Raw genomic sequence first — 14558 nt, forward strand, 5'->3', positions numbered from 1 at the left:
ACACGCAATTCCGGAGTTTTTAATCATCAAGATAAAACTGGTGCATTGATCGATCCTGTTTCTTCCTTACTGCATTCTTACATGCTGTGAGATGGCTTTCTCCTATTTGGTTCAAGTTTTGACCATTTTGCCCCTAGTGTTGGTTTCGCTTTCTCTTTATCTTCACTAATATGTGAAGATAAGGACCCTAGGAGAGAGAATTGATTCAAGAAATATGATGTGCAGATTAATTCTAAAGATTTGTGTGAACTAATCAGTTGTGGAAATATGAGAAAAAAACAATAATAAAGTTGTATTTCACTTTTTATTTAATTATCTTCATTTTTAAGTCTATGTGAAAAGGAATTAACAGATTGCAGGGAACAATAAGAACCATTAGTTTTTATTAAATTATCTTCATATTTATATTCTTTAGTTTACGGTTTTCCCTCATTCACACATTATGTGGACACACCATGTCTATTTGTTGTTTAGATTCTTTTAAAGGACCCTTATGTTATGTCCCTATCTCTATTGACCCATTCACACACTTTTCACGTCTTAATTAGTTACAGAACTAATTCTGAAGTAAAAGACGCTTAGAGTGAAATTTCTATTAGCATTTATCACAAAAACAAAAAATAAATATCTCTAAATAATCAAGTTAAGTTATATTATTACATTGTTAAATCCAACACTTAATAACATATAATACCACATGGATTCTTTTTGTAATCCTAGCGTGGGTTACAACAAAATATATTGTTCTAAAAAAAGGATTAATGTCATGACAGATAGATACAAAGTGTAATACACACCTTTGTGGAAAATTTTGACACGTTAAAAGACACAGCCTTGTGGAAAAATATGACATTTCATAAATTTCCTTTACAAGTACATTAAAAATAAAACAAGAAAAAGGTAGCTCAAGTATAAATTAGGACATGCAACCCATTCATTTTTTTTTTATTAAAAGCAACATGGCAAAGAAAATAATGTCTTCTTCAAATTTATTATTTTTCTCTCTAACTCTATTAATCATCACACTCTCCCACACACCAAATTTTGGTTCTGCTTCTTTGGAGGAAGCCAATGCTCTTCTTAAATGGAAAGCAAGCCTTGAAATCCCCAAAAACTCCTTACTCTCTTCATGGATTCCCCTCCCTTTGAATTCCAGTGCATCGGTTCCATGCACTTCTAGGTTTGGAGTAGTTTGCAATGCTGATAGGAGCATTCACAGGTTGAACCTCAGTTCATCCGACTTAAAAGGTACACTCCACCAATTTCCATTCTCTTTGCTACACAATCTTACGCATTTTGATCTCAATACAAACAACTTCTTTGGCCCCATCCCACCAGAAATCAGACTCCTTACCAATCTTGTATATCTTGATTTTTCAATGAATAAGTTTTCTGGTTCCATTCCTGTTGAACTTGGGAATTTAAAGTCTCTCACCGATCTTGCGGTGTACAACAATCAACTTAGTGGTTGTATTCCTTCATCATTTGGTGATTTGACATCTTTAAATGCCCTTTATTTGTATGAAAATCATCTCTCTGGTCTCATTCCTGTTGAACTTGGGAATTTAAAGTCTCTCACAAAGCTTGAGGTGGGCCACAATCAACTTAGTGGTTATATTCCTTCATCATTGGGTGATTTGACATCTTTAAATGTCCTTTATTTGTTCCAAAATCAACTCACTGGTCCTATTCCTGTTGAACTTGGGAATTTAAAGTCTCTCATTGATCTTGAGGTAAGCAACAATCAACTTAGTGGTTCTATTCCTTCATCATTGGGTAATTTGACATCTTTGAATGTCCTTTATTTATATGAAAATCAACTCTCTGGTCCCATTCCAGTTGAACTTGGGAATTTAAAGTCTCTCACGGATCTTGCGGTGCACAACAATCAACTTAGTGGTTCTATTCCTTCATCATTGGGTGATTTGACGTCTTTGAATGTCCTTTATTTGTACAACAATCAACTCTCTGGTCCCATTCCTATTGGACTTGGGAATTTGAAGTCTCTAACTCATCTTGAAGTGAGTGCCAATCAGCTTAGTGGTTCTATTCCTTCATCACTAGCAAATTTGAGCAACGTACAATGGCTGACCCTCAGTGATAATAAATTATCTGGTCCCATTCCTAGTGAACTTGGGAAGTTGAAGTCTCTCACTGATCTTTCGGTGTATGGAAATCAGCTTAGTGGTTTTATTCCTTCATCATTTGGTGATTTGACATCTTTAAATCACCTTTATATGCATCACAATCAGCTTGCTGGTCCCATTCCTAGTGAACTTGCCAAGTTGAAGTATCTCACTGATTTTCAGGTGAACAACAATCAAATTAGTGGTTATATTCCTCCAGAGTTTGGAAATTTAACTAAATTACATAGACTTAATCTGTCTTCGAATAATTTGGTTGGTGAGATCCCAAACGAGTTTGGGAAGATGAAAAATATGTTGGAATTGTACTTGGCAGGTAACCATCTTTCAGGTGTTATACCTGTAGAGCTTGGATTTTGTGAACTCCTTGAAGTACTCGATCTATCCAAAAATAGATTGAATGGTTCGATTCCAACAAGTATCGGACAATGGGCACAAATCCACTTCTTGAATCTTAGTAATAACAAGCTCAGTCAAAAAATTCCATCGGAGATTAGTACATTAGTTCATCTTACGGAACTTGATTTATCTCATAACTTTCTCACGAAAGAGATACCATCTGGAGTTCAAAGCTTGCAGAGTTTGCAAAAATTGGATCTTTCTCATAATAGACTATCTGGTTCTATTCCAGACGCTTTTAAAAGTTTGCCTAGCGGGATTGATATCAACCTTTCTTTCAATAATCTCTCAGGTCCAGTCCCCCCTTATGCCAACTTTGTGAATGCGTCCATAGAAAGAAATCCAGATTTGTGTGGGAATATTACGGGAGTGAAACTTTGTCCAACTCAGATTATGAAGAAGAAAAATGATCCCTTTCATCATAAGCTTATCCTTGTAATTATGATCCCCCTTATCGGGGCTATTTTACTTGGTGTATTCACGTATGGTCTCGTTTCTTATCAACAACAAAAGAAAAAGTCTCCACAAAAACCATTGGATGAAGAAAGTGGTGATTATTTCTCTACTACAACTTTTGATGGAAAAGTGGTGTATGTTGATATCTTGAAGGCAACAAATGACTTCGATGAAGCCTATTGCATTGGGACCGGAGGATATGGGACTGTGTACAAAGTCGAGCTACAACCTAACAATGTGGTAGCTGTCAAGAAACTTCACTCATCATCTGAGAAAGTTGATCATAATGGATTCATTAATGAGGTGCGAGCATTAACGAACATAAGGCATCGAAACATAGTGAAACTCTATGGATATTGCTCCCATGTACGCCACTCATTTTTGATTTACGAATACCTTGAAAACGGGAGCCTTGGATCAATCTTAAGAAGTGATACCTTCATAAAAGAATTGGATTGGTTGAAAAGGGTCAATATTGTAAAGGGCGTGGCTAATGGTTTGGCTTATATGCATCATGACTGCTCACCACCTATAATTCATAGAGACATTTCCATTGCGAACATCCTTCTTGATTCTGATTATGAGGCACATATTTCTGATTTTGGCACATCCAAGCTTTTAAAGCTAGACTCATCCAACTGGACCACAATTACAGGCACCTATGGTTATATCGCACCAGGTAAAACAATCTTGTGATCTTAGTTCTGCATCTTCTTAAGTTTCATAATATATATAAAGATGTATATGAACATATATGTATCTATGTTAGAATCTTTTGGGATTGTTATAACTTTTTTTTTGTTTTCGTCTCGTGTTTCTTTGGATATAGAACTTGCTTATACGATGGTGGCAACCGAGAAATGTGATGTGTATAGCTTTGGAGTTGTTGCACTAGAAGTGGTCATGGGAAAGCATCCTGGAGACCTGATAACATCTTTACCAACATTGTCTGTAGATTATTTGGTACCAAAAAATGTGGGAGATAGTCGGATACCTCCTCCCTCATCTCAAGTTGAGAAACAACTTGAGTTGGTTTTGAGTCTCTCAAGAGCATGTTTGAACTCCAATCCACATGAAAGACCAACAATGCAACAAGTTTCAAATATGCTAATGAAGGATCTGCTTTGAATTGACATCTCTTGCTTGATATAGGCTACTTTAAGTGTCCATTATTTTTCGCAAGTTCCGTATACCGTTTCCATATGTACTCATTTGAATGGCTTTTTGTTAAGAAACTTCACATTTATTTGTAGTAGTAAAGAAATAGGTCAATGAAGATTACTATACATCTAAAAACACACTACTGGAAACCAAGGAAAATGTCGTACACACATGTCACTCGGTTAGTATTACTATACAATTTTATTCCCGCACAACATGTGGGTACATGCCTGGTTAATATGATATATGGGCCACAACTCGGGTCGTACATCATGTTAATGGTCATATATGTCATTCAAATATACAAAATATATTTTAGATTATATGATGAGCCATTAAAGTTAATGGTCATATATGTCAATGGAGAATTTTATCAAACACATGGTATTATGGATGAGACGTGTCTTTATAAAGATGGAAAATTTTAAATATTAAGAAAAAATTTCAAATATCAAAGCAATTTAAAGAGTCTGGATCATTTTTGACTCACTCCATTCCGAGCATGCTTTTGAGCTATTGAACTCCAAATTTAACAGCCTAAAATATTTACACAAGATAACTAACTAAATATTTCAACTAAAACATACATGATTTTAGTTATTGGAGGATGTGTTAGAATATGGTCCAATTTCCTTCAAACTTTTTAATTCTTGGATCATGATGGATGGTTTTGTCGGAGATTGTTCACTTAGTGTGTGATGAGTTTGTTTCAGATTTTAGTTGGAGTAGGTTTGTTCATCTGAAAAATAAACTTAAATTTGTTAAAAGCAAAATTAAGGAGTGGTAGTTGCAGATGCGGGCATCTAAAGAGGAGATCTGGGTCTTACATGTTGCCTCACGTTACCAAATTGCCGACATCTTCATTTTCCACGAGCTCTATTTTCTGATTTTAGATTTGGTCTAAGCATTTATGATCCTCCTCCTTAGACTGAGGGGTATATTAGATTAGCAAATCAAGACAAAATTGCAAAAATGGTCCCTATGATTGGCAAAATTATATGGATTTGGTTCAAAATGAAATGTTGATGCACCGGTGGTCCAAAATTGGATCTTTTTATTGCTTTTGGTCCCTATACACTTAAAATGGCCTTAATGCCCCTTATATTTGTTTTCTATTTTTTTTTTGTATTTATATAAATGTTTTTAATTAATTTAAAATGAGAAAAAGGCCCACCCACCTCTGTGTGTGTGTGTTTGTATTTGATGAAACTCAAGAACACAAAAACCATCTCCATCTATTGGCACCACCATCACCAGCGATTGTCGCCACCATCACCGCCGATTGCCGCCACCGTTCGCCACCATTAACACCGACTGTCACGACTTTCTCTTTCATCGTCTCTTTACAACTTCCATCTCCCTTCGCATGTAGCCTTCCCACTACTGGATTCAACCTCTATACTTCTCAATGCCAAAAAACCTCTCTCTCTCTCTCTCTCTCTCTCTCTCTCTCCAGCAAAAAGCTTTGACCCACCAGAAGTCCTTCATCAAAACCACAAGCACCACAATCTTCTTCGGCCACTTCTACCTTGTCAGAACACCACCTACACCTCCTTCTGAAGAAAAGCTATGAAATCCATAACTGTAACTCGAATCTCGTTGGGGGTATCGTTCACCACCACACCCATCCATTATTCACCACACCATTTGTTCACTGCTTGCCTCCATCCATTTGCAACCACGCCTCTGCTTCTTAGATCTGAAACCCAGATATTGACGAACCTATCGACGGATCTAGAGTTTTCAGATCTAGTTGTGGTCGGAGGATTGAGATTTTTCTAGTGCAGGTTTGAACCTTTGATGGAATAAGGTTGTGCAGGTGCTGGATTGGAGCTTATTGAAATTAGGGCTCATAATCCCCTGTCTCTTGTTTTAATCGGGATAAAGAGGGGACGAACAAAGCAGTCGAACGAGACGATTTGAAAAGAACATGAGGGCTCGTGTTCATTGTGAGGAAGAAGGGAAACAAGGCAGAAGTCCTTCCGTTGAGAGGGATGAAGCATTTCTTTGAGACCGGTGACCCTTCGTGGGTTTTCCTTCCTTGTCTTCGGCAGCGATCTGAAAGACGCAAAGCAGCAAAATCACCGACCTTGGTTCACTCGAAGAAATAAGAACGGAGGCGACATCTAACGATGAAACTCGAAGGGAAGTTGGACATAAGAATGGTCCGGTGGAACAAGGCAAGCAGGTGGGGGTTCGGTGGAGTTTACTAGACAGGAGGAGAAAAGAAGTACGAGAGATGAAGCTGTTGTCTTGGTGGCTCATCGACGCACCACCACAACCCATGGTTCATGGCAGATAAAGATTTAGAGAGAGAGAGAGAGAGAATGTGTGTGGTGAGTTTATTTTGTTTTTGTTTTTTATTTTATTATAAGAATAAGAAAATAAATAAAAGAAAATAAAATATAGTTATTTAAGGGGCATATTAGTCATTTTAGATGGGATGTGGACCAAAAACACAAGAAAATACAATTATAGGGACCAAAACCACAAAAAGTATCCAAAATTGGACCAATGGTACACCAACATTTCATTTTGGACCAAAACTACATAATTTTGCCAACCACAGGGACCATTTTTGCAATTTTGTTGCAAATCAATTATGTAAAGTATGTGGTAGCCATGTGTAAATATTGTATATATATATATATATATATATATATATATATATATATATATATATATATATATATATATATATATATATATATATATATATTCCAATGTAATACAAGGAACGTTACTTTTGGCCATATCCTATTAGGGTTTGTACAATTTCTTTGGGCAGAACTAACAAATGTTTGGAAACCATTTATTTTCTATAAATATTCTTTGTTTTCAAGTACTCTATGCAATCACAACACCGCATGAACAACCCATACAGCTGATGTGGCATTAAACTCGAAAAACAAACAAAAAAACATTTAGACATTTCATCAAACAGTTAATATTCATTGTACCATGACAATTAATTTTACCATATATATAAATTATATTTAATAGTTGGGGAAAATGACTCTTGAGGGTAATTAACTTTTGCATTTGTACTCATTTGGTCCCTTTTTTTTGTATTCAATATACCATCGAACTTGTTGTTGGTGTTTACCATAGCCCTTTTGACCGGCTTTTGACCTGTGATAGCCGGTCAAAGGGTTATGGTGAACACAAACAACAAGTTCGATGGTATATTGAGTACAAAAAAAAAGGAAAGGGACCAAATGAGAACAAACGCAACAGTTGGTTACCCTCCTGATTCATTTTCCCTTTACTCATTTACAACAAATCTCACATCATCTCCTACTGATATTAATGACTTTATGAGATTCATTCTTGCTTCTCTTCAAAACATAACCTACGAAAGGACATTATTCATACATGTACAACTTTGTAATGCACTTGAATATTTATTATGGGAATCTTGACTAAGCAGACGCATTTCATGACTACATTTACATTTCCAATAAAATGATTTATCGTATCATGGATTCTAGACAAAGTCTACAAATGAGTGGAATCACAAGTGCTATGATTTTTGAGTTTACTTAGCTTTAAGATCGAACTCATGGGATAAGATACAGCATCAATATGTACAATATGATGGTGATGTGTCTACAAAAACAACATGATATTGTACATATTGATGTTGTATCTTATCCCATGAGTTCGATCTTAAAGCTACGTAAACTTAAAAATCACAGCACTTGTGATTCCACTCGTTTGTAGACTTGTCTAGAATCCATGATACGATAAATCATTTGATTGCAAATGTAAATGTAGTCATGAAATGCGTCTGCTTAGTCAAGATTTCCCTAATAAATATTCAAGTGCATTACAAAGTTGTACATGTATTAATAATGTCCTTTCGTAGATTATATTTTGAAGAGAAGCAAGAATGAATCTCATAAAGTCATTAATATCAGTAGGAGATGATATGAGATTTGTTGTAAATTAGTAAAGGGAAAATGAATCAGAAGGGTAACCAACTGTTGCGTTTGTTCTCATTTGGTCCCTTTCCTTTTTTTTATACTCAATATACCATCGAACTTGTTGTTTGTGTTCACTATAACCCTTTGACCGGCTATCACAGGTCAAAAGCCGGTCAAAAGGGTTATGGTAAACACCGACAACAAGTTCGATGGTATATTGAATACAAAAAAAAGAAAAAGGACCAAATAAGTACAAACGTAAAAGTTAATTACCCTCAGGAGTCATTTTCCCTAATAGTTGTGTCGTTTGGAAAGTAACTGTCACGTGACAGTTACCAAAACTGTGTATATATATGTATACCGTGTGGATTTTGACTGATGAATAAAAAAGTTTATATTGTCTTATTATACAAAAAAGTCTTCTACTTCTTTCTTCATTTAACATTTGCAGAGAATACTTCCTGCACTTCTTTATTTTTGATTTGATTCGAACAATTTGGTATCAAAGCCCAATATTCAAGAAGTAAATCCGATAAACACAAGTGCAGAAAACAACAAAAACACAGAAAAAAGATGGCTTCAAACAATGGTGTTTTCCAGTCCCCACTTCTGAAACTTACAGGGAAAAATTACCACCATTGGAGTACACAAATGAGGGTGTTGTTTAAGTCACATGATCTATGGAGTTTGGTTGAAGATGGATACAAGGAACTGGTTCAGGGGGAAGGAACAACACCCCAACAAATCCTCCAAGATAAAGAGAACAAGAAGACGGATCCAAAGGCCCTGTTCCTAATCTATCAGACTGTTGATGAGAATATCTTTGAAAGGATTTTATCATCAAACACATCAAAAGAAGCATGGGGTGCCCTCTACAAGACATACCGTGTAGAAGATAAGGTAAAAGCAATTCGTTTGCAAACTTTGCGTTGTGAGTTTAATGGTTTAAAGATGAAGGAAACAGAAACCGTTGAAGATTTCTAGAGTCCCATGAATGAGGTTTGAGACAATTTGATGACAGGTCTTCAATAGAACAAGCTTTTATCAGAAACTCAATGCTTTACTGCCACAAATATGGACACAGCATGAAGTATTATTGCAAGAAAAAGAAAAATGATGAAAGTGAAGACGCCAACTTCATATCAAATCAAAGATGAAAGAAGCGCAGGAAGTATTCTCTGCAAATGTTAAATGAAGAAAGAAAGCACAAGACCTTTTTGTATAATAAGACAATATCAACTTTTAACCATTAAATTACTAAATACGTGTAGCTTAATATTCAAACTCGGTCTGAAAGTAGAATTGTTGGGTGCCTTGTGCTATACAGTTATATGGTCTCTTTGGAAAACACGCAATTCCAGAGTTTTTAATCATCAAGATAAAACTGGTGCATTGATCCTGTTTCTTCCTTACTGCATTCTTACATGCTGTGAGATGGCTTTCTCCTATTTGGTTCAAGTTTTGACCATTTTGCCCCTAGTGTTGGTTTCGCTTTCTCTTTATCTTCACTAATATGTGAAGATAAGGACCCTAGGAGAGAGAATTGATTCAAGAAATATGATGTGCAGATTAATTCTAAAGATTTGTGTGAACTAATCAGTTGTGGAAATATGAGAAAAAAACAATAATAAAGTTGTATTTCACTTTTTATTTAATTATCTTCATTTTTAAGTCTATGTGAAAAGGAATTAACAGATTGCAGGGAACAATAAGAACCATTAGTTTTTATTAAATTATCTTCATATTTATATTCTTTAGTTTACGGTTTTCCCTCATTCACACGTTATGTGGACACACCATGTCTATTTGTTGTTTAGATTCTTTTAAAGGACCCTTATGTTATGTCCCTATCTCCAATCTCCATTGACCCATTCACACACTTTTCACGTGGATCATCGGTATAATATAGAGCCTCAGTTACAGAACTAATTCTCAAGTAAAAGACACTTGGAGTGAAATTTCTATTAGCATTTATTAGAAAACAAAAATAAATATGTTTAACTAATCAAGTTAAGCTATATTATTACATTGTTAAATCCAACAGATAATAACATATAATACCACATGGATTCTTTTTGGTAATCCTAGCGCCTTTTTAAATTTCAGGTAACAACAAATTATATTCTTCTAAAAAAGGATTAATGTCATGACAGATAGATACAATTCAAAGTGTAAGACACACCTTTGTCGAAAATTTTGACACGTTAAAAGACACGCCTTGTGGAAAAATATGACATTTCCCAAATTTCCTTTTCAAGTATGTGAAAAAAATAAAACAAGAAAAAAATGTAGCTCAAGTATAAATTAGGAAATGGAAACCATTCATTTTTTTATTCAAAACAACATGGCAAAGCAAATAATGTCTTCTTCAAACTTGTTATTTTTTTCTCTAACTCTGCTAATCACACTCTTCCACATACCAAATTTTGGTTCTGCTTCTTTGGAGGAAGCCAATGCTCTTCTTAAATGGAAAGCAAGCCTTGAAATCCCAAAAAACTCCATGCTCTCTTCATGGATTCCCCTCCCTTTGAACTCGAGTGCATCGGCTCCATGCACTTCTTGGTTTGGAGTAGTTTGCAATGCTGATGGGAGCATTCACAGGTTGAACCTCAGTTCATCCGGCTTAAAAGGTACACTCCACCAATTTCCATTCTCTTTGCTACACAATCTTACACATTTTGATCTCCATACAAACAACTTCTTTGGCCCCATCCCACCAGAAATCAGACTCCTTACCAAACTTGTATATCTTGATTTTTCAATGAATAAGCTTTCTGGAGTAATCCCACCTGAAATAGGAAACATGCACCGACTAACCATTTTGTACTTATACTCAAACAATATCTCTGGTGCCATTCCTATTGAACTTGGGAATTTGAAGTCTCTCATTCATCTTGCGGTTTACAAAAATCAACTTAGTGGTTATATTCCTTCATCATTGGGTGATTTGACGTCTTTGAATGTCCTTTATTTGTTTCGAAATCAACTCTCTGGTCCCATTCCTGTTGAACTTGGCAATTTAAACTCTCTCACTGAGCTTCAGGTGAGCAATAATCAACTTAGTGGTTATATTCCGTCATCATTGGGTGATTTGACATCTTTGAATGTCCTTTATTTGTTCCGAAATCAACTCTCTGGTCCCATTCCTGTTGAACTTGGAAATTTAAAGTCTCTCACTGATCTTGCAGTGGACAACAATCAACTTAGTGGTTCTATTCCTTCATCATTGGGTGATTTGACATCTTTGAATGTCCTTAATTTGTTCCAAAATCAACTCTCTGGTCCCATTCCTGTTGAGCTTGGAAATTTAAAGTCTCTCACTGATCTTGCAGTGGACAACAATCAACTTAGTGGTTCTATTCCTTCATCATTGGGTGATTTGACATCTTTGAATGTCCTTTATTTGTTCCGAAATCAACTCTCTGGTCCCATTCCTACTGAACTTGGGAAGTTGAAGTCTCTCACTCACTTTTTGGTGCACAACAATCAACTTAGTGGTTCTATTCCTTCATCATTGGGCGATTTGACATCTTTGAATGTCCTTTATTTGTACCAAAATCAACTCTCTGGTCCTATTCCTATTGAACTTGGGAATTTGAACGCGGTCACTGATCTTGAGGTGAGCGCCAATCAACTTAGTGGTTCTATTCCTTCATCATTGGGTAATTTGACATCTTTGAATGTCCTTTATTTGAACCAAAATCAGCTCTCTGGTCCCATTCCTATTGAACTTGGGAAGTTGAAGTCTCTCACTCATTTTTCGGTGTACAACAATCAACTTAGTGGTTCTATTCCTTCATCATTCGGTGATTTGATGTCTTTGAATGTCCTTCGTTTGTACCAAAATCAACTCTCTGGTCCCATTCCCATTGAACTTGGGAATTTGAACTCGCTCACTAGTCTTCAGATGAGCAACAATCAGCTTAGTGGTTCGATTCCTTCATCACTAGCAAATTTGAGCAGCATACAATGGCTGATCCTCGGTGGTAATAAATTATCTGGTCCCATTCCTAGTGAACTTGGGAAGTTGAAGTGTCTCACTCATCTTTCGGTGAGAGGAAATCAGCTTACTGGTTTTATTCCTTCCTCATTTGGTGATTTGACATCTTTATATCACCTTTATATGCATCACAATGAGCTTACTGGTCCCATTCCTAGTGAACTTGCCAAGTTGAAGTATCTTACTGATTTTCAGGTGAACAACAATCAAATTAGTGGTTATATTCCTCCAGAGTTTGGAAATTTAACTCAACTACAAAGGCTTGATTTGTCTTCGAATCGTTTGGTTGGTGAGATCCCAAAGGAGTTTGGGAAGATGAAAAATATGTTGGAATTGTACTTGGCAGGCAACCATCTTTCCGGTGTTATATCTCTAGAGCTTGGATTTTGTGAGCTCCTTGAACTACTCGATCTATCTAAAAATAGATTGAATGGGTCGATTCCAACAAGTATCGGACAATGGGCACAAATCCACTTCTTGAATCTTAGTAATAACAAGCTCAATGAGAAAATTCCATCCGAGATTGGTAGATTAGTTCATCTTACGGAACTTGATTTATCTCATAACTTTCTCACGAAAGAGATACCATCTGGAGTTCGAAGCTTGCAGAGTTTGCAAAAATTGGATCTTTCTCATAATAGACTATCCGGTTCTATTCCAGATGCTTTTAAAAGTTTGCCTAGCGGGATTGATATCAACCTTTCTTTCAATAATCTCTCAGGTCCAGTCCCCCCTTATGCCAGCTTTGTGAATGCGTCCATAGAAAGAAATCCAGATTTGTGTGGGAATATTACGGGAGTGAATCTTTGTCCAACTCAGATTATGAAGAAGAAAAATGATCCCTTTCATCATAAGCTTATCCTTGTAATTATGATCCCACTTATTGGGGCTATTTTACTTGGTGTATTCACGTATGGCCTCATTTCTTATCAACAACAAAAGAAAAAGTCTCCACAAAAACCATTGGATGAAGAAAGTGGTGATTATTTCTCTACTACAACTTTTGATGGAAAAGTGGTGTATGTTGATATCTTGAAGGCAACAAATGACTTTGATGAAGCATATTGCATTGGGACCGGAGGATATGGGACTGTGTACAAAGCCGAGCTACAACCTAACAATGTGGTAGCTGTCAAGAAACTTCACTCATCATCTGAGAATGTTGATCATAATGGATTCATTAATGAGGTACGAGCATTAACGAACATAAGGCATCGCAACATAGTGAAACTCTATGGATATTGCTCCCATGTCCGCCACTCATTATTGATTTATGAATACCTTGAAAACGGAAGTCTTGGATCAATCTTAAGAAGCGATGTCTTTGTAAGAGAATTGTATTGGTTGAAAAGGGTCAATATTGTAAAGGGTGTGGCTAATGGTTTGGCTTATATGCATCACGACTGCTCACCACCTATAATTCATAGAGACATATCCATAGCCAACATCCTTCTTGATTCTGATTGTGAGGCACATATTTCTGATTTTGGCACATCCAAGCTTTTAAAGCTAGACTCATCCAACTGGACCGTAATTACAGGCACTTACGGTTATATCGCGCCAGGTAACACAATCTTGTGATTGTAGTTCTACATCTTCTTAAATTTCATGATATATATAAAGATGTATATGAACATATATTTGTCTATATTAGAATCTTGTGGGATTGATATAACTTTTTTTTGTCGCATGTTTCTTTGGATATAGAGCTTACTTATACGATGGTGGCAACCGAGAAATGTGATGTGTATAGCTTTGGAGTTGTTGCACTAGAAGTGATCATGGGAAAGCATCCTGGAGAACTGATAACATCTTTACCAACATTGTCTGTAGATTATTTGGTACCAGAAAATGTGGGAGATAGTCGGATACCTCCTCCCACATCCCAAGTTGAGAAACATGTTAAGTTGGTTTTAAGTCTCTCAAGAGCATGTTTGAACTCCAATCCACATGAAAGACCAACAATGCAACAAGTTTCAAATCTGTTAATGAAGGATCTCCTGTGAATTATCATCTCTTGCTTATAGTTTACTTTCAGTGTTCATTACTTTTCTCAAGTTTCCTATATGTATCATTTCATTATGTACTCATTTGAATGGCTTTTTGTTAAGAAACTTCACATATGTTTGTAGTAGTAAATAAATAAGTCAATGAAGATTACTATACTTCTAAAAACACACTACTTGAAACCAAGGACAATGCAATACACACATCCCGCTCGGTTAGTATTACTATAGAATTTTATTCTCGCGCAACAAGTGGGTACGTGCCTGGTTAATATGATATATGGGCCATAACTTGGGTCTTACATCATGTTATATAACACGTACTTTACCTAAGTCATTCAACTATATAAAATATATTTCTATTTTAGATTATATGATGAGCCATAAAAGCTAAAGGTCATATATGTCATTGGAGAATTTTATCAAACGCGTGGTATTATAGATGAGATGTGTCTTTATAAACATG

At 35.9% G+C, this 14558-nt stretch overlaps 2 protein-coding genes and 2 long non-coding RNA genes across 4 annotated transcripts; 3 read left to right on the forward strand and 1 right to left on the reverse strand.

The window, feature by feature from the left end:
- The first annotated feature begins 965 nt into the window (after positions 1-965).
- LOC145092904 (uncharacterized) lies at positions 966-4485 on the forward strand. The gene is made up of 2 exons (XM_079030903.1): positions 966-3678; positions 3829-4485. The coding sequence occupies exons 1-2, from the start codon at positions 975-977 to the stop codon at positions 4125-4127; spliced, it is 3003 nt and encodes a 1000-aa protein (XP_078887029.1). The 5' UTR covers positions 966-974; the 3' UTR covers positions 4128-4485.
- Positions 4486-4562: 77 nt separating this feature from the next.
- On the reverse strand, positions 4563-6594 carry LOC145092905 (uncharacterized). The gene is made up of 3 exons (XR_013702678.1): positions 5339-6594; positions 4988-5088; positions 4563-4899 (listed from the first exon to the last, which is right to left on the reverse strand). It is a non-coding gene; the product is annotated as an uncharacterized LOC145092905 (long non-coding RNA).
- Positions 6595-8308: 1714 nt separating this feature from the next.
- Positions 8309-9494, forward strand: LOC145092906 (uncharacterized). Its single transcript, XR_013702679.1, has 2 exons — positions 8309-8986; positions 9108-9494. It is a non-coding gene; the product is annotated as an uncharacterized LOC145092906 (long non-coding RNA).
- Positions 9495-10430: 936 nt separating this feature from the next.
- LOC145095544 (uncharacterized) lies at positions 10431-14251 on the forward strand. Its single transcript, XM_079033401.1, has 2 exons — positions 10431-13650; positions 13794-14251. Exons 1-2 carry the CDS (start codon positions 10431-10433, stop codon positions 14090-14092), a joined length of 3519 nt encoding a protein of 1172 aa, XP_078889527.1. The 3' UTR covers positions 14093-14251.
- Positions 14252-14558: the final 307 nt, after the last annotated feature.

The sequence above is a fragment of the Lactuca serriola genome, chromosome 3, assembly GCF_051521515.1.
Source record: "Lactuca serriola cultivar US96UC23 chromosome 3, Lser_US96UC23_V15, whole genome shotgun sequence".
NCBI classification, from domain to species: Eukaryota; Viridiplantae; Streptophyta; class Magnoliopsida; order Asterales; family Asteraceae; genus Lactuca; species Lactuca serriola.

What these genes read in the sequence shown, in the direction of transcription:
- LOC145095544 (XM_079033401.1), top strand. Translation starts at nt 10,431, where the DNA reads ATGGCAAAGCAAATAATGTCTTCTTCAAACTTGTTATTTTTTTCTCTA. An exon ending in TTACGGTTATATCGCGCCAG is followed by an intron (nt 13,651 to 13,793) that starts GTAACACAATCT and finishes CTTTGGATATAG; the next exon opens with AGCTTACTTATACGATGGTG.
- LOC145092904 (XM_079030903.1), top strand. Translation starts at nt 975, where the DNA reads ATGTCTTCTTCAAATTTATTATTTTTCTCTCTAACTCTATTAATCATC. An exon ending in CTATGGTTATATCGCACCAG is followed by an intron (nt 3,679 to 3,828) that starts GTAAAACAATCT and finishes CTTTGGATATAG; the next exon opens with AACTTGCTTATACGATGGTG.